Here is a 20,146-nt window from a genome sequence, read left to right as displayed (position 1 = left end):
AAATACAACTAAATTTTAGTTAACTCCAAAGTTGTATTGAAAACGTTAGCAAAGCCTTTATACTCTATACTGTGATACTTACGTTATGAAACAATTCTCAAAAGCTCCCAAATATCAAACATTTTTCAGGCATCAATGTTCTTATCCATGTGACGTCTTAGCACATGCTTTGTGTTTACATAAAAATATGGTTTTCAATCATTAAATGACCTACAAGGTTGAAGTTATGAAAAATGGTCATGAAAGCAGCAAATACCTGAGGTACTCACAGCTGTGGAGTAGGGATTATGAGCTCCAGTATTTTCAGCCCAGCAGCCACATCCATAAAGAGCAGCCTGGGAGGAAAAATAGATAAATACAATATTTTAAGATTATTATATGTAATTACTAGCTTTCACCAGAAGACAGAAATCATACCCATCTAATAAAGCCTCATCTAATAATGATGTATAGCAAATGAGCGATAACCAGAGGCTGTATAAGACCTACCCAAACAATGGTTCTAACATTAACAAAACTATATTTTCAGCTATGTACTAATCTAAAATTTTTCAGAAAATAGCAAAACAAAGTTTCTTAGTCTCATCAACAGCAATTTTTTCCTTCCCTGAAAAATCTTCCCTCTATTGTAGTTTGCCAGGTGTTGCTCTGGCTCCTTGAAATCACTGCGGTTGCCTTAAAATAACACTTGTCAAACTAGGTGTGAGTCAGATTTCTTGAGGAGCATGATGATAGGAACCTTGGTTCCCAGATATCCTGATGGTCTGGAGGTTGGCCCAGGGATCAGCATCATTAACCCAGGCCTAGGAGCCCAGAAAGCGGGTGGTCCTCCTGCCACGCTCTAGCAAACGCTGCTTTAGGTTTTATTGCCTTTTCCCGGCCTCCTTCGGGATGGCACAACAGGAACTGCAAACAGGTATACACCGAAGGGCCCAGTATCTGCTCACCACTGTGCTAGATTCTGCCAGATAGAAAGAAAGGAGACAAAAAGGCCTGTTCAAGCTAATTGCTTTGTGAGGTGGTGGAATAAATTTATATGTCTGAAACCACCAGGAACACAATAAGCTGCTGTGGTTTTATAAAAGTGTGTGACAATCATTCCTATTTTGTTTCCAACAGTGCCACCCAGAAGGTCTGGATTCACCTCTTCAATATTCACAATGATTTTCTCTGCCTTTGGAAGGGGAATCACAATTGATAACTGTTCCATTCCTTAGAAGCAGAATTAGAAAAACCCTTAGATAGCTATTACAGAGAAATACAAGGAGGCATGGTCAAGAATATTCATTATCACCTGTTTGATAAGAATGAAATACTGAAAACAACACACATTCAATCAGTACAGAAATGGCTAAATAAACATTGGCATAGCAATATGTGGAATTTGTTTCAAACATTAGAAAAAAGGATTAAGTTTCTTTAAAAAGATTTTTAAGAACTATTACAGAAGAAACTCTGAAACCTATTGAGTTAAAAAAAAAAAAAAACAGCAAACTACAAGACATTCAGTATTCTCTGTGATTGATAAAGGCAAAAGATACTCCCATAAAATAGTACTGTTATATTCTAGAAACTCACTTGTGAGGACTGGAAGAAGAAGCTTAGACTGAGAATGGTGACCAGACAGACTTCAGCTTTCTATGATATTTTATTCTTTTTTACAAGGACTTCAGAACTAATTTGCTCTAATATTCTACCCAGAACAAGGATTTTCGTGAAATATCCCAGGCACCTCTGATACTGAGAACCTCACCACCTCATGTGGGAACATATACCCCTTCTGGACACTTTCCATTGGTGGAAAGTTCTTCCTTAACTTCCACCCACCAATCCTAGGTCTACTCTCTGGAAATACTTTAACCCTCCCCTAAAGTTCTCCAAACTTTTGAAAACATCTATTCTAATGCCCTGATTCTCTTTTCTCTCTCAAAGAATTTGTGAACTGCTCCCCAAGACATTGAGATGCACACACCCACCCCACTTCCCTAATGACCCTCCTTGAGAAATGATCCAGAGTCCAGGATAATTGGAGGTGAAGTCTGACCACGTTCATGTGATCCACAGTTGCCATCCCCCACTGTCAATGACAATACCCCTCTTAAAAGTAGAACCAAGAACTGAACACAACACCCCTGATATGGCAGACACATTGAAAACACCATGCTTCTAAAACACACAAGAGAGCTGGGTGAGAGTGGCAACTAAAAGCTCTACGGAATTAATTCAACATATGGATTTCAGAATAAAATGGCAGACTTGTGGGATAAGCCATTCCACTGGTAGTACCTAGGCTGGGTGTTGGGTCAGCCGAAGCCTCAGAGAGCATGTGACCTCGGTGGAAGGGCCCATTCTTCCTTCACTGGAAACCCTGGATCTTAGCCCATTGCCCTTTCCATTTCCCACAATTATCTTGACCAGGAGTCTGCACCTAAAAAATAGTAAATATGGCCAAGAGGACACCCCTGAGAAGCCCAGTGGAGGCCATGAAAAGAAGTTTGTTTTACTCTTGTTTCTCCTCTCTATGCTCTCTCTCCTATATTTCATGACCTAAAGTTGTCTTCCTTCTTAACCTTCTGAAATTGGTTGGGCTGAGACAGTGTTGGCTAAGATAAAAGAAAGAATCAGAGACTGTCCGTCTCTTATCCACTCCTTTGGATAAAACATAACAACCTTAAGCAGATCTTTAAAAACAAGGGCAACAGCAAAAGGCTTCCTTCTTTTTAGTAGTAAAATTTTATCAAAGCTATTATCATGCAGTAAAAGTAGGTCATACAAATGATGATATTATTATAATTTAATCTTCTCTGGGTCTTCGTTTCCTCTTTTATAAAATGACGGTAATAAAAACACCCACCTCACAGTCTTGTAGGCACACTTGCTGCACAGAGCCAGTGATTAATAAACAGCAGGCTGCAGCTGTTATTAGGAGGCACTATGATAAGCAACTGAAATGAATTATGTCATTTAACCTTCTAGAACTTTGTATGGTAGCTATTTATCCCCATTTTATAGTTGTGGAAAGTAGAACTTAATGGCATTGAGTAACTTGTCCATGGGGAGGGGACTGGTAAGCGGGGGGGAGGGGGGGGGTGGTTAGAATAAAGTTTTACCTAAATCCCAAATCCACACTCTTAGCCCCTTAACTCAACTGCCTGTTTGTGTGTGGGTAGGGTGAGGGTTAGGGGAGAGTAGAACATAATGACAATAATTTCTCTCTCGTGTCCCGTTTGTAAGTTCTAACCATTACGATAAGCTGAGGAAGCAAACAAGTTCTAATTCAAATTGCCACTTCAGCAGCTGGGTAATACGGGTAAATATGCTAAAATTTTTAAAGTTACTTGTGCATTTAAAATGTATATAAGAATAGCTAGTTTCGGCACATTTTAAAAAAATAATTAATCTTTCCTTCTTTAAATAGTTTGCTTGAGTATTTTGTTTCATTCTGTCCTGATCCTCAAGAAGAACGGCTCTTTACCTCCCATCTGATGCGTGCATATTTCTAGGCTTATTGCTTCTCCTCTATCTGAGCAATATAACACGATTAAGCAACTGTGTTTTCCTGTAAGCACCTTTCTTTACTCCTCCACACCCTTTCCTGATTTACCAGCTCTCACAAACTATGCATTCATAAACTAGACAAGTGGGGCAAATCAATATGCAAGGTTTTTTTTTTTAATTGAGGTACAATTGACACGCATTATATTAGCTTCAGGTGTACAAAATAATCATTCAAGGCTTCCCTGGTGGCGCAGTGGTTGAGAGTCTGCCTGCCAATGCAGGGGACACGGGTTCATGGCCCGGTCCGGGAAGATCCCACATGCCGCGGAGCGGCTGGGCCCGTAAGCCATGGCCGCTGAGCCTGCACGTCCGGAGCCTGTGCTCCGCAACGGGAGAGGGCACAACAGTGAGAGGCCCGCGGACTGCAAAAAAAAATAATAATAATAATAATCATTAAATATTTGTATATATTGCAAAATGATCACCACAATTAGTCTAATTAACATCCGTCATCATACACAGTTACAGAATTGTTTTTCTTGTAGTGAGAACTTTTAAGACCTACTCTCTTAGCAACTTTCAAATGTGTACGTGTTAAGTTTTACAGTATTTCTTTTTCCAGGGCAACCCCACGTGCAGGGTTCGGTGTAATATCCTGCTAACGTAGTCCAGCACTATCCTTGGTTCTGTTGTTGCTATTTTGCTAGCGAAAACAAACAAAAACCAGTAAGAAAGTCATGGGAATTGCAATGCAATGAAGGCGCCTCTGCTGGCTTTTCTCTCTTTCTCCACCGAGGCATCCAGATCTGATATGCCGAGCTTGGTTTTCTTATTCCAAACTTGATAAATACACAGGGCTTTATAATGTGGAAAAATACCATGACCAGACAAAGGCTTTTTATATTGAGTTCAAAGCATTTCCACATGTTGAGTAATCATTCCTCATAAATCCCCTTGTATGGTAGGCAAAGAGTAGCACAAAATTAATTATTCTTCCCTTCCCCTTCCCACCATAGGACTGTGAGTGGCTTGTCCACAATAAAGGGCAGATCAGGGAACATCACTTGGGGCTTTGCAAAGACGTCCTCCACGAAGCAGATCACTCTGCTCCAAGCGCTAGCTAACCACCGTGTCCAAAGCAACTGTGGCACTGACTCTTCTTCAAACATGGGAGACAAAGCACACAGAGCATGCCAAGAGGTGCTACAGATGCAACACGAGATCCAAGCACTGAGCTTAAGCACACCCTGTGCAACAACTTTAACAGATTCTGTGAGGGTGTCCAATTCATTTGTTCACTCAACAAATATTTATTAAGGCTGTAAGTAATGTGCCAAATTGGTTTATTCCCAGAAAGGTTATTAGATCAAATGGATTGTTAAGTTTCATTCTCAGTTGGGTACTAAAGGCTGGATGGAGATGGGGAGTCAGGGGTGAAGAAGATGTACAAGTGAACAGGGAATAAGCCAGTTGCACATAAATTAGACCCTTCTATCTAGATTTCTCAAGTGGTATCATGTGTTGGTGACTTGGACTACTAGTCAGTCTGTAAAATAGCTGAAATGCCTAATCAGAGGAGGGATTAGAGGGTCAAAATGTTACTGTTCCTTGAATGGAGGAAATACAAAATGTAACTCTAAAACTGTTTTTCCACCTGGAAAGCAAGCAGCCATATAGTCAGGTGCTGGATCCTAAAGAGAATGACATTTACAAAGAAAGAAAATGGAAATGGATGCACATTTATTAAATGTCTGATAAATGCCCAGGCCAGTAGCTAGCCTGCTGAAAGTAGCCAAGCATAGGATTACCAATTATAAAGATCAGGAAGAACCCTATTACTGTGAGATAGGTTTTAATTTTAGAAAGAATCCTGAACAGGTATTTGATGATTTATACTACATAAGTGCTAAGAACAATAATCATTTGTTTTTTCTAAAGAAAAAAAAAAATATCTCTACTGGTTCAAAAACTTGTGGGCTAGAAAATTCCATGTTTCGACTTGCAAAACTAGTTTAAAAACCCCAGAATCACTTACCTGCCCCACTCTCCCTGGATGTTTCAAGGCCAAGCCTCCACTGGAGACGGCGGCAGCCACGTTCCCTTCATGGTCCACGACCACAGCGCCCACCGTGTCCAAAGTGCCTGAGTCATTCTCCTGCAGAGCAAAAGTGGCCAGAGCGTTCGCTAAGCACAGTGTGTGACAATGATGTGACCACACAGCACTTGTCAGGACAATCATGACATAACAAAATCTGAGCTAATCCTTAACTGGAACATTCAGCAATCTCCTGAAATTATTTATTATCAAGTTGACACTTAATCCAGTTCAAGTCAAAACTTATTTTCCACTGTAAGATCCTGAACCAAGGGTGTCTGGTTGCTTTTCTCTAATAAAAAGCCTAATGTGCCTTTCTAAGGGAGGAAGAAAAAAACAATTTAATATAAATTACAGTATATCACCGTGTCTCCTTAATCTCAAGAATTAAGTTCACGATTGAGAATTTATAGAGGAAAAGATCTATGATGTAAGTGAACTAATAAATGTCCTTATTAGTATTTTTTAAATATTATATACAAATTTCTAAAAGTAATATATTCAGCACAATAAATGAAGAGAGTGACATTTCTAGTCTTGGTGTAGACCATGCTACAATTTTCTTTTATAATTCCTTCCTTGTGAGAAAATGGCAAGCTCCCTTCTCTGCTATATTAATAACATGGTTGCCAATCATATGGCAGAAAACTGCACATTCTTGGGAGGCATCTTTGTGTTTCTGTGTATTCCAGGTGCCACATGCTTATTAAGGCATTTCACATGTAGTGACCACAAGCAGCTGTCTCCTACCTCAAAGATTTCTGGTTCACCTGTGCAAGGCAGACAAACTTTACACTGCTGGATAAAAATCAAAAGTAAAGGAAGTGGGAACAAAGTTTCATGAAAAATTATCTTTTTTATGTATTAAAAAGGAGGGCTACTACAGGTCTTTAGGCTCATAGCGGTCATGGTGGTACTCTTACACTAGGGCACTTGTGCCCCAGAACCTGAGACCCCTACCCTCACCCTAGCACTCAAGTCTGTATGAAAGAGTCAGGCAGAAGCCCATGTTCAATGAGACCAGCTCTCCCTCCTGTGTGGTTTATGCTCATATTACTTATTGAGCAAGACATCATTTGTGCTGAGGAGGTACCTGCCGGAGTGGTTTTTGAAATACCACATTAAGGCTAGCCCCAGAAAAGTCAATGGGATCCCAAGGCTGCCTCAGAAGCTGAAAAACATTGAAGGGAGTTTTGAAATATTGGAAGCAGAATGCAAACAAAAGACTTTTCCTTAAAGGAAACTAGAAGAGGCAGAGCATGCCACAATGAATATTATATTAAGTCCATTAGGAGAAGGTATATCTAGATGTTTGCATTTCTTTGGTTATTTCTCTAAATTCTAACTCCCCTTAAATATGCTGTTCCACTATGACAGTACTTACTTTGATACAACAGGTGTAACTGACTGAAATGAGTGCTGTGTCCCTACTCTCCCTTTTAACAGCAGCTGGGGAAGACCAGCCAGTGGATCAACATGGCCATATCCCAGAATATCACAGTTCTTCTGGTGGTAGGTTGTCTGACTTTTAAGGATAATTTCCTAACCTGACTGTAAACCTCTGAGGAAAGGTCTGATCCACTGTTTCATTCTGCAAACAGCAGACATTCAGGACATCCTTATTCTTTAAGACAACCCTCAGAATGGGAGAAAATATTTGCAAACAAAGCAACCAACATGGGATAATCTCCAAAATATACAAACAGCTCATGCACCTCAATATCAAAAAAACAAATAACCCAATCAAAAGATCTAAATAGGCATTTCTCCAAAGAACACATACAGATGGCCAAAAAGCATATGAGAAGATGCTCAACATCACTAATTACTAGAGAAATGAGAATCAAAACTACAATGAGGTATCACCTCACATCGGTCAGAATGGCCATCATCAAAAAATCTTCAAACAATATATGCTGGAGAGGGTGTGGAGAAAAGGGAACCCTCCTACACTGTTGGTGGGAATGTAAATTGGTACAGTCACTATGGAGAACAGTATGGAGGTTCCTTATAAACCTAAAAATAGAGCTACCATATGACCCAGCAATCCCACTCCTAGGCATATAGCTGGAGAAAACCAGAATTTGAAAGGATGCATGCACCCCGATATTCACTGCAGCACTATTTACGATAGTCCATCGACAGAGGAATGGATAAAGAAGATGTGGTACATCTTCTAAATGTCCATCGACAGAGAAATGGATAAAGAAGATGTGGTACATATATACAATAGAATATTACTCAGCCATAAAAAGAAACGAAATAGTGTCATTTGCAGAGACATGGAGAGACCTAGAGACTGTCATACAGAGTGAAGTAAGTCAGAAAGAGTAAAACAAATATCGTATATTATCGCTTATATGTGGAATCTAAAAAAATGGTACAGATGAACTTATCAGCAAAGCAGAAATAGTCACAGATGTAGACAACAAACTTACGGTTATCAAGGGGGGAAGAAGGAGTGGGACAAATTGGGAGATTGGAATTGACACGTATACACCACTATGCATAAAGTAGATAACTAATGGGAACCTACTGTTTAGCACAGGGAACTCTACTCAATGATCTGTGGTGACCTAAATGAGAAGGAAATCTAAGAAAGAGTGTATATATGTATACATATAACTGATTCACTTTACTGTACAGCAGAAACTAACACAGCATTGTAAAGCAACTATACTCCAATAAAAATTTAAAAAATAAAAATAAAATAAATTTGGAGTGGGCTTCCCTGGTGGCGCAGTGGTTGAGAGTCCGCCTGCTGATGCCAGGGGACACGGGTTCGTGTCCCGGTCCGGGAAGATCCCACATGCCACGGAGCAGCTAGGCCCGTGAGCCATGGCCGCTGAGCCTGCGCGTCCGGAGCCTGTGCTCCGCAGCGGGAGAGGCCACAGCAGTGAGAGGCCCGCGTACAGCAAAAAATATTAAATAAATAAATAAATAAATAAATTTGGAGTAAATAAAGCACATCTGTATCCCTGGTGTAACAAAAGCAAGCCCAGTTAAGTGACGATATATGCCCTGCCATTCTAACATCAGTCTTCCATCTCCTTTTCTCAAGATTCAATTTCATACAAGGCCAGAGAATGACACTATCTTAGGGAAGATTAACAATAATCAGGTTTACTCATTTGGTATAGACTAAGTGGAGTCTGTCTTCTTTGGTAGATAAGATGGAATTATCAAAGTAAAGAAATTCATTGGACACACTTTATTCCAGAAAAGAGAGATAATCCTAAAGCCAAATGTATTTTTAAGATGAACATTTGTTTCATTTTTCTAAGAAATAATTCCTAAATCTTTATATCCTTGTAACCTCAGACAGAGATTGTTTCTTGTTCAGATGCCAAGTCTTATGTCATCTACAGGAGGGCTTCTCAAACTTTAATGTGCATACAAATCAACTGGAGAATCTGTTTAAATGCAGATTATGATGGAGTAATCTAGAGTCAGTCACGACTGTACATCTAAAAACCTCCGAGTGATGCTGATGCTACTGCTCCATGGACCCTACTTTGAGAAACAAGGTCTGATAACATCCCACAAGGTCATTATCAGCCAGATGTCTGCTCTACTCATTCTAAGGCAAATAATTTTATAGGCACAAATCTGCTGAAGGAGAAACTTAAACCACCTAAGACCAACATTATGTCAGCATAAAAGATTTAAGCTCTATCTTGTTCAACTACCAACTGGCAGCATATCACCACAACCATAACACCATGGACATACTACAAAGTATTTTAAAGTATGATCTTATTAATCTTACTGGTTCTTTTAGAAATAGACAACTCTCATGCAAATAAAGAGGCACTATAAAATAACTTCCCTCAAAAACAGCAACAACAAAGTCAGGAAAGGGTATTCTTTATTAGTTCTTTTTTTATTCACTGTGACTGCTGATCCTACTCAAACATTCTATAATGTAGAATCTTACTGAGGGGACACATAACAGATACACAATGATATACATTATCTGTAAAACAATTCTCTTAGCATTTCAATCAGGATATTGTGAACTATAACTCTTATCCCTAACCAAACTACTATAGAAAGCCACAAAAGGATTATACATAGATGGATTTACTGTAACTTGTTTTTCAAAAATGAAAAATCAAGCGAAAAATAGAGAATCCTGTTCCAAATTAAGCTAAATATTCCTAATGGCTTGCAAATCAGAATTACTTCATAAATATTCAAGAATTAGTTCACAGATTTCACACACTGAAAAGCAACTTGAAGGATGATGAAGTAACATTTAAGCATTTTTATGAAGTGCAGATAAACTGAGTGAAAAACACTGGTATTTTGGCTATAATAATTTCACAGAGCTCGTTTGTACAAGAATGAAATCTAAGAAAGGCTAAAAACACACAATGACTGTTATTATATAGAGCTGCTATTATACTCTTACACTCCATAAATACTTAGAAGTACATGCACCACATAGATACACATGGACCTATTGTCCCTGACTGAAACATGCTAGTTGCATTAATTTTTTAGATAAAATTGTGACTAAAAAGCAGTGGCATAAACTATAGTTCCCATCAGAATAAACACATGTATATAAAGTTGGCATAGAGATTGCATGTGCTATGGAAAAGACTAAAATAAAACTTTCTTGAAGTAACCAAGGATCTAGTAATCTCTGTTGGGCTTAATGTCAAAAGTTTTCATTTTTCTTGCTCCAAGTTGGAGATGGCTATTACACAGTTATTGTAAGAATTAAATTAAGTAACATATGTAAACTAATAAATCCATCAGAACAAAATGTAGGTACTTTCCACATGAAAATTAAGCCTCTAACCTGAACTCTGAAACCTGCCAAGAGACACCATCTATCAGTTACTTATCTCATTAACTTGGTCTTTCTTCTGTACAGAATTACTCAAATATCAAATAGCTAAAATATAAGAATAATATCTCAAGTGTAAAAGCGCATCCTGAAACTGATGTATGGTGGGATTATTCTAATGCAATAATAATACGTTGTTGTTGTTTTTTTAAAGATACCAAACCTTCCCAGTACACCTCTGTTAGGCTGAAAGCAACATTATGATTGGCCTGAGCTTCCACTTGAGAAACACAGCTGACTTAACGCCCTCTGTGACAGCACAGTAACTTCAGCATAAAGCTTTACCACCTTCGAGCATCCTAAAGATGGAATGATACCTCTGGCTACAAGAGACTTAGATCTGGCTCCAGGTCTATCTCCTAAAACCAGCCCCCTACAGTGGGGCCACTGTGGGCTCAGAGTATATCAGCTGTGTGTGTAAAAGAAGTACAATTTAGCGAGAATTATCTACTTTCAAGTATCTGGCTTGGCTGAAACCAAGGAAAATTTGGATATAAGAATATCCAGTGACCCTTCAGAAAACCACCCTTCTGATGTCCAATACTACAAATGATGTTTCTGTAAGCTACAGTCATAATGTCTATTTTTAAATAATCCTTGATTTTCTTTGCTTAATAAATATGCATTAAAATTTTTGCAGCACTATATAATTAGTGCCAAATGTATCTAAAACAGAGAAAACAAATATATTATATAAAAATCTCTATTATTAATTCCCTAAATCACTCAACTCTGAAAACAGAAACATTTTCATCTCAAAATAAAAATAAAGTGTGTTAACAATGCTTTTAAGGGGCTTTAATATATCTGGATTACAGCTTTAATTATAAATTCATATCATAACAAGTTCCAGAGGATTACCCCAAAATTCCAGACTCTCAAAGGACTATGTTTTCTAACTGGCAGAATTCCTATATAGTGTTCTGGTGGCTAATCTCAGTTGTTGTTTTTCTTTTAATAATCTTACAAATAATGAATTACAGATTTTTTTCTCTTCAAAATGGAACCGTTTGAGAGCCTCAGTGTACATGTTGAGTGAGCACGTGTAAGTGATGGTAGAGACCAGATGAACATACTCATGACTTAGATTAGTACACAGTTGAACAGTAAAAACCACCACAATGATAGCTTTACACAGCTTTAAATCATTTTTACTCTTATTCATATGTTGTTTAATTAATATTATTTATTTGAACTCATAATGAACCACTGGTTAAGAATAGCAACCTAAGATATACTGGAGTTGAAATAAAAATTAAGGAATTTAAGAATGATGATAATTCTGACAAGTTCCTTAAGATAATATTAACTAGATCATTAAATTGCCTCCATTTGATAAAAACACTTATAGAATACATCTCAATGACTTAAAATCAGTTTAAAAATTAATGATGAATATATCTAATTTGGCTTCTTGTTTTTCTGGAATAAGTATTACTCATAATTTTAAAATTCTAAATCAAAAAAAATTTAATTCTAAATGAAATATACACACCTAGCTGTGACCCAGCAACTACAGCCCTAAATATTTATCCAAGAGAAAGTAAAATATATATGACAAAAGACTTGTCAAGAATGTTTATAGCACCTTAGTCAAACTGCAAGAGTCAAAACCTGGAAACAACCCAAATGTCTATCAAGAGGGGAATGGGTCCACAAACTGTGATACAGGCAACAGTGGAGGACTGCTCAGCAATAAAAAAGAACTAGTGATATGTATAACAATATGGATAATCTTTTAGATGTATGCTGAGTAAAAGAAGCTGGACACAAGAGAGTACATAATATATGATCCCATTCATCTGAAGTTTTAGAACAGGTAAAATTACTCTATGGTGAAAAAGAATCAGAAAAATAGTTGTCTTGGGAAGGAGGCGTGGACTATGAAGGGGCGGGAGGAAACTTTCTAGAGTAGTAGCAATATCATATCTTGTTACATGGTTGTATACACATATCAAAATTCATCAAATTATACACTTAAGATTGTGTGTGTGTTGCTGCTTGTTAAGTTTTACCTTAAAAAAAGAAATCAACAGCTGATGTATCTATTTTAAAGTACACAACCAAGAATTCAAAACGTCAGGTCATGAACAAATTTTTCAACTTTTTCCTAATAGTATAATACAGTTATATTTATATAACATTAATACACATTTGATTGCAATTGTAAGCAAGTGGGGGTGATGGAAAATATGAAAGAGATAGTAAAAAATATGAATGAGAAAAAGTCTACTGTATGCCCAACTGGAAAGAATTGACAGAATAGAGAAGTGAAAATATTTAAAGAGAAAATAGCTCAAATTTCCCCAGAACTGATGAAAAACAAGAATCCAGATCTCGTGGAAGCCAGAGAGAAAGAAAAGGAGCCAGATAGAAAGGAAAGCTCACCACAACAGAATGAAGGCAGAATTCCCAAAGTCCAATGGGAACCAGAAGGCAGTGGTGTATTTTCAAGGTACTCAGAGAAAAGTAACTATAAACCTAGAAGTGGGTACCTAACAAAATTACCTTTTAGGAACAAAAATAAAATAAATACACTGATAAATAAAAAAATAAAATTTGTTTACCACCAAGAGACCTGCACTTAATGAAATCCTAAAGGACCATTCTATTTAATACTGCAAACTGCCCTCCTTCTAATCCTCCCTACCACCTTCTCATAGGTATTCCTAACCTTCCTTTCTTGACTCTACTTTACCTTTTTCCCATAACATGTCATCATCTTCTAAAATATACCACATATTTTCATATTATTTAAACTGCCAATCTCCCCCGAGACTGGAAGCTCGACAAAGGCAGTAATCTTTGTATGTTTTAGGGACTTCCCTGGTGGCCCAGTGGTAAAGAATCCTCCTTCCAATGCAGGGGACATGGGCTCGATCCCTGGTTGGGGAACTAAGATCCCACATGCCACGGAGCAACTGAAACCCACGTGTCACAACTACTGAGCCCGCGTGCCGCAATCTACAGAGCCCACACACCCTGGAGCCCACACACCCTGGAGTCCACGCATCACAATTAGAGAGAGAAAACCCGCATACCACAACTAGAGAGAAGCCCGGGCGCCACAACTGGAGAGCAGCCCGCGCCTCAGTGAAAGATCCCACATGCCTCAACGAAGACCCTGTGTGCTGCAACTAAGACCCACCACAGGCAAAAAAATAAAGAAGATAAAGAAATAAATTTTTTAAATCTTTGTATGTTTTATTCACTAACATACGCTAAGCACCCAGAAAAGTACTTGATACCTCTTAAGCACTCAATAAATACCTGTTGAATGAATGAATGAATAAACAAATGAATGATATACTTTAAGAAGAAGGAAAATAACTGCTGTCATACGAATGTGTCCTTCCAAAATTTACATGTTGAAATCCTAATCCCCAAGGTGATAGTATTAGGAGGTGGAGCACTGGAAGATGATTATGTCATGAAGGCAGAGTCCTCATGAATGGGATTATGCCATTCTAGAAGAAGCTCAAGAAGCTCCCTTGTCCCTTCTGCCATGTAAGGTTATAGCAAAAAAGATAGCCATCTAGGAAGTGGGTCCTCACCAGACACCAAATCTGCCTACGCCTTGACGTTGGACTTCCCAGCCTCCAGAACTGTGATAAATAAATTTCTATTGTTTGTAAGCCATCCGGTCTCTGGTATTTTGTTATAGCAGTCTGAAAGGACTAAGACAATAATCCAAGAAGGAAAAGGACATTCAGGAATGAAACGAGGAATAGGTAAGCAAATAAAATGGCAAAACTTCATGTAAATCAAAATTAATAGTCTTTAAAAATAATAATGGTTAGGGACTTCCCTTGTGGTGCAGTTGTTAAGAATCCACCTGCCAGTGCAGGGGACACGGGTTCGAGCCCTGGACCAGGAAGATCCCACATGCCGCGGAGCAACTAAGCCTGTGTGCCACAACTACTGAGCCTCCACTCTAGAGCCCGCGTGCCACAACTACTGAAGCCCACGTGCCTAGAGCCCATGCTCCACAACAAGAGAAGCCACCAAAATGAGAAGTCCATGCACCACAACAAAGAGTAGCCCCCGCTCACCACGGCTAGAGAAAGCCCGTGCGCAGCAACAAAGACCCCACGCAGCCAAAAATAAATAAATTAAAAATAATAATGGTTATTATTAGAAGGTCAAGATTGGGTTTTAAAATCTGGCTATATGTTATTTATCAGAGATACACTTGAAAAATAAGGATATGGAAAAGCTGGAAGTAAGAGGACAGGGAAAAGAGAGAGAGATACCAAGCAGGTACCAATCCAAACAACGTAGCTATATTAACATCAAGAAAATTAAGTTTTAAGACAAAAAGTTAATAGAACTAAAGGGTTTCTATGTGATAAATACTGAAAGTTTAGATACACCAGGGAGATATAGTAATTCTAAATTTGTATGTACCTAAAATAAAAAATAGCCTCAAACGTATGTAAAGCAAAAACAGAGCAACAAACAGAAATCAGCAAACCATAATACCTCACAATGAGATATTTTAACACATTTCTCCCAACTATGAATAGGTCAAATGACCAAAATAATAATAATAATCAGTAAGAAATAGAAGAACTGAACAGCGTATTAAAAAGCTTAATTAGATAGGCATTCACAGAATTCTGTACCAATTAGACTGGAAGCATTCTTTTCAAACACAAATAAATACTTACAAAAATTGACCATACATTAATCCATAAACTAAATCACAACAAATTTCAAGAAACATTATCAAGGCACAAAAACAGAAATATAGATCAATGGAACAGGATAGAAAGCCCAGAGATAAACCCACACACATATGGTCACCTTATCTTGGATAAAGGAGGCAAGAATATACAGTGGAGAAAAGACAGCCTCTTCAATAAGTGGTGCTGGGAAAAATGGACAGGTACATGTAAAAGTATGAAATTAGAACACTCCCTAACACCATACACAAAAATAAACCCAAAATGGATTAAAGAACTAAATGTAAGCCCAGACACTCTCAAACTCTTAGAGGAAAACATAGGCAGAACACTCTATGACATAAATCACAGCAAGATCCTTTTTGAACCACCTCCTAGAGAAATGGAAATAAAAACAAAAATACACAAATGGGACCTAATGAAACTTAAAAGCTTTTGTACAGCAAAGGAAACCATAAACAAGAACAAAAGACAAACCTCAGAATAGGAGAAAATATTTGCAAATGAAGCAACTGACAAAGGATTAATCTCCAAAATTTACAAGCAGCTCATGCAGCTCAATAACAAAAAAACAAACAACCCAATCCAAAAATGGACAGGAGACCTAAATAGACATTTCTCCAAAGAAGATATACAGATTGCCAACAAACACATGAAAGAATGCTCAACATCATTAATCATTAGAGAAATGCAAATCAAAACTACAATGAGATATCTTCTCACACCATTCTGACACCGGTCAGAATGGCCATCATCAAAAAATCTAGAAACAATAAATGCTGGAGAGGGTGTGGAGAAAAGGGAACCCTCTTGCACTCTTGGTGGGAATGTAAATTGATACAGCCACTAGGGAGAACAGTATGGAGGTTCCTTAAAAAACTACAAATAGAACTACCATATGACCCAGCAATCCCACTACTGGGCATATACCCTGAGAAAACCATAATTCAAAGAGTCATGTACCACAATGTTCATTGCAGCTCTATTTACAATAGCCAGGACATGGAAGCAACCTAAGTGTCCATCAACAGATGAATGGATAAAGATGTGGCACATATATACAATGGAATATTACTCAGCCATAAAAAGAAACGAAATTGAGTTATGTGTAGTGAGGTGGATGGACTTAGCGTCTGTCATATGGAGTGAAGTAAGTCAGAAAGATAAAAACAAATACCGTATGCTAACACATATATGTGGAATCTAAGGAAAAAAAACAAAACAAAACAAAAGATCATGAAGAACCTAGGGGTAAGATGGGAATAAAGACACAGACCCACTAGAACATGGACTTGAGGATATGGGGAGGGGGAAGGATAAGGTGACAAAGTGAGAGAGTGGCATGGACATACATACAATACCAAACGTAAAATAGATAGCTAGTGGGAAGCAGCCGCATAGCACAGGGAGATCAGCTCGGTGCTTTGTGACCACCTAGAGTGGTGGGATAGGGAGGGTGGGAGGGAAGGAGACGCAAGAGGGAAGAGATATGGGAACATATGTATATGTATAACTGATTCACTTTGTTATAAAGCAGAAACTAACACACCATTGTAAAGCAATTATACTCCAATAAAGATGTTAAAAAAAAAAAAAGAAAAAGAAACATTATCGAACAGAATACACTCTCTGACTACAATACAATTAAGTTAGGAGTCAATAAAGGTAAATAAAATTTAAAAATTAAGAAAGAAAAAAGTACCTCTAAATAACTTATGGATCAAATAAGAAATCTAAATAGAAACAAAAATATTTAATAATGAATGATAATAAAAATATTACATTTCAAAACTTGTGAGAGATATAGTAAAAGTAGCACTTAGAGGGAAATTAATACCCAAAATATTAATATTAGAAAAGGAAACAAAATTAATAAGCTACGTGTCCAACTAAACAAGTTAGAAAGAGAATAAGATAAACACAAGGAGAAAAAACAGAGATAAGATGAAAAATCAATGAAAGAGGAATAAACACTAGGTGAAAAGATCCAAAAAGGAATAAAATAAATAAAAAGGAAAAAGAAGGGCAAAATTGATTCTGTAACAAAACAATTTGTGGTTTTAAACCTCAGCAAAGGCCTGGCCCTCCTGCCTTCTCCTCCAGTATGAGCCTTGGCTCTTCCGGAGTAACAGCAGATACTATTAAACTCCACACTATAGATGGCATCCTGACTCGCTTGCACTTCATCCAGTGCAAATATTGCTCTCTCCTCCCCTACCCTTGCCCCACATCAAAACGCTGCCCTTCTTCAAGTCCCAGGGCCTCAGTAACTCCAGAAAAGGTCTCCTGAATCATTTCCCATCCACATGGGGGCCCTGGCCCTAAAAGTACAACCTAAACCCCTGTGTGTAAGACTTTTATACACTGGCTTGTTCTAAGTTCTTTGGTGGCTTGTCTTCCCCCACTTCCACCTGGAAGCAGCAACTAACAAAGTGTCATAAGATAAATACTTTTTAATTGAACCTCATCAATAACTCAAACTTCTTGTCCTCTGAAACTGCACCTTGCTCAATTTTTATGCACAATCCAGACTCAGCCTATCCAAAGTAGTTTTCCTATAACCTCACGTTTCTCTGATTATTTCATATTTAGATATTCCCTGAATGTAATGCTTTTGCACATCACTCCTAAGTGGGTTCTGTCTCAAAAGCACATCGTTAACCAACTGCTGAGAAACCTTTCACTCGTCCCATAGTAACCAAACTAAAGTCCAGACTCGTTTCTCACAATGTGGAAGTCATCTTTATTTCAGGACGTTGTGCATGCCCTTTGGTCTACTGTTCAAAACAAACTTCTAAGGCTCTTACCATCAAACACTAAGCCTCTCACTTTATCTATAAAGAAATGATATATCCTTATATTGGTCACACACTCCACCGTTCAATGTTTTCTTTTGGTAACACTTCTTTACTGCCTTCCCAACCCCTTAAATCAATCATCTGGCACCAGATCACACTCCTCGTTTTTGACTAACCAATTCAGTTTCTTTAATTCCAGACTGCTTTCCTAAAAGCTCTAAATAATTAATACCCGTACAGTATTTGAGTCTTAACTTCACTTTTTCCACTGGTCATCCTTCACTATCTTAAACTCAGTCACTGCCGTCTGGGAAACATGTTCAAGGGAGAAGGAGGGAATTGAGATTATCTGGCAGTTTCACTTCATAGAGGCGCATATATGAGAGGACTTCAACCACACAGATAGCGCAACACGCTACCAGCACACACACTAATAGGCTATGAATGTCATTACCTGGGCAGATTAAAAAACACATAAATAAATGAGCTAAGACCTTGCTAATTAAATAGACAGCAACAAAGTCTCTTTAATAAGAACAGGCAACCTTTTGCAATTTAGTTGTCCAATTTGGCTCTTTCCAGGAACACCTGGCCGTGGTCTGGACCTCTGGTCTTTCATTTCAGAGCTTACATTTACCTTCTCGGGATAAAATTACACTTTTTCTTTTAAATTCCAGAGCTCCAATGGCCTTTGAACTGAGTCTTAAAGCAGTGGGGAATAACAGATAAAGGACTCGAAGGTAACTTGGACAATCTGGAGTCTATTCCTGCCAATGAAACACCATGACAATTGGGATGGGTCATTAACCTGGATTTAAGTTCCACCCTCCCCAGACTGAAGAACAGTAACTGACACCGACTTTAATAACACAGTAATAAGTTACTTTATTTGATTTCTAAAGCAATATTCATTTGACCGTATAATTACGAGTATACTCACAAAAATAGAATTATTCAAAATCATAAATATGTAACAACTAAAAATCAGCATATTAAAAAGCAAAAAGGAGCCAGAAAATGCCCATATACTTATTTATTTTTGTTCCTCAATACATTAAAATCTTATTAGAAATCAGAGATCATTCTTTGATGTCAAAGAATTACAAAGAGTAGGAAGGAGCTAAGTATATTCTAGGATGTAAAATACAATCTAAACTAATCATGATAGTACTATATCTTAGAAATTCTAACACCATTCAAATTAACCTCAATGATGTTTTCAGAGATTCCCAACACTCAAAAGCCTGTGTTTAATGCAAATAACCACCAGGACAGGCCCCACTCACACATACTGTGTTTCAAAACATTCTCCTCATTTGCTTCTAAGTACAGTTATTGCAAACAGACGTTCAGGGGCAGCTCTGCCTGTGTACTTACTTCCTCTATGGTCTATTTTACTTTGCTAAATTCTGTGGACAGTTGAATCCTATCGGCTGTCGTGCCCCCACTGGGGATTACAGGCTGTCGAAAATAGAGCTTGGTTTGACCAGCAAAGTGCACTATTTTGGTTTTTGAATACCTAAAAATGGAACATGTATTGCCACCCGTCTAGATGGTCTCACATATTTAGGCTACCTGCCTGGCCCCCATAAGCATTTGGGTTTGAAACCACTGTCCTGCAGAAACTCTGTGGTGCTTCTCACAGGCTTCTTCTAAACTACGGCTTTCTCTTTCTCTCTACAGTTATGTAAGCCCTACTCTTTATCCAAGCCCCAGCTTAAATTCCACCTCTTCCATAAAGCCTACCAGGTGCTTATGGTAATTTATCCATCCTGGTAATTCCTGCAGCTCTCACGGATGGTTTCATTCTTCTGGCACATACCAAATGGTATGATTTCCCTTTATTGTTTAATTCCTCTGGACCAAATGGGCAGGGCCTCTCTATTTACTCCTAAAGCCTACTTAAAAATCTGTATATAAATAGTACTCAATAAATGTTTGCTGGTGATAATGTTGAAGTCAAGGTAAAATAGGTACTGGAAAAAAACAAAAACAAAAACTGAAGATCCCATGAGGCCATGACCTCTGGTAGAAACTCCACTCAAAGCCTGTGCACTCCTCAAGGTCACTTGCTAGTTCCTCATAACCTCAGGTGACACAAATCAATGGAGCAATGAAAATGGAGCACTGCCTATCCCTTGAGCAAACGACATACAATGACTGCAGAAGAGATGGCAATGCTTGTAAAATAAAAATGCTCTCAACACAGAAA

The 20,146-nt window shown here is 38.0% G+C and overlaps 1 protein-coding gene across 9 annotated transcripts in view; it reads right to left on the bottom strand.

The window, feature by feature from the left end:
- TASP1 (taspase 1) overlaps positions 1–20,146 on the bottom strand; it is a 239,744-nt gene that overhangs the window by 133,190 nt on the left and 86,408 nt on the right. For 3 of the 9 annotated variants that reach the window (XM_073792645.1, XM_073792647.1, XM_073792644.1), the window contains exons 9-11: positions 6,344–6,391; positions 5,534–5,653; positions 257–335 (exon numbers count right to left, since the gene is read on the bottom strand). In XM_073792645.1, coding sequence (XP_073648746.1) covers positions 257–335; positions 5,534–5,653; positions 6,344–6,391 — 247 coding nt within the window. Of the gene's footprint in view, positions 1–256; positions 336–3,101; positions 3,921–5,533; positions 5,654–6,343; positions 6,392–20,146 lie in introns of those variants that run through there. The other 6 variants (XR_012326209.1, XM_073792649.1, XM_033839024.2 and 3 more) reach the window with 4 other exon arrangements.

The sequence above is a fragment of the Tursiops truncatus genome, chromosome 15, assembly GCF_011762595.2.
Source record: "Tursiops truncatus isolate mTurTru1 chromosome 15, mTurTru1.mat.Y, whole genome shotgun sequence".
Classification (NCBI taxonomy): Eukaryota; Metazoa; Chordata; class Mammalia; order Artiodactyla; family Delphinidae; genus Tursiops; species Tursiops truncatus.
The sequence above is the reverse complement of the archived record's forward strand: the minus strand, read 5'-3'. Positions and strand labels throughout refer to the sequence as shown.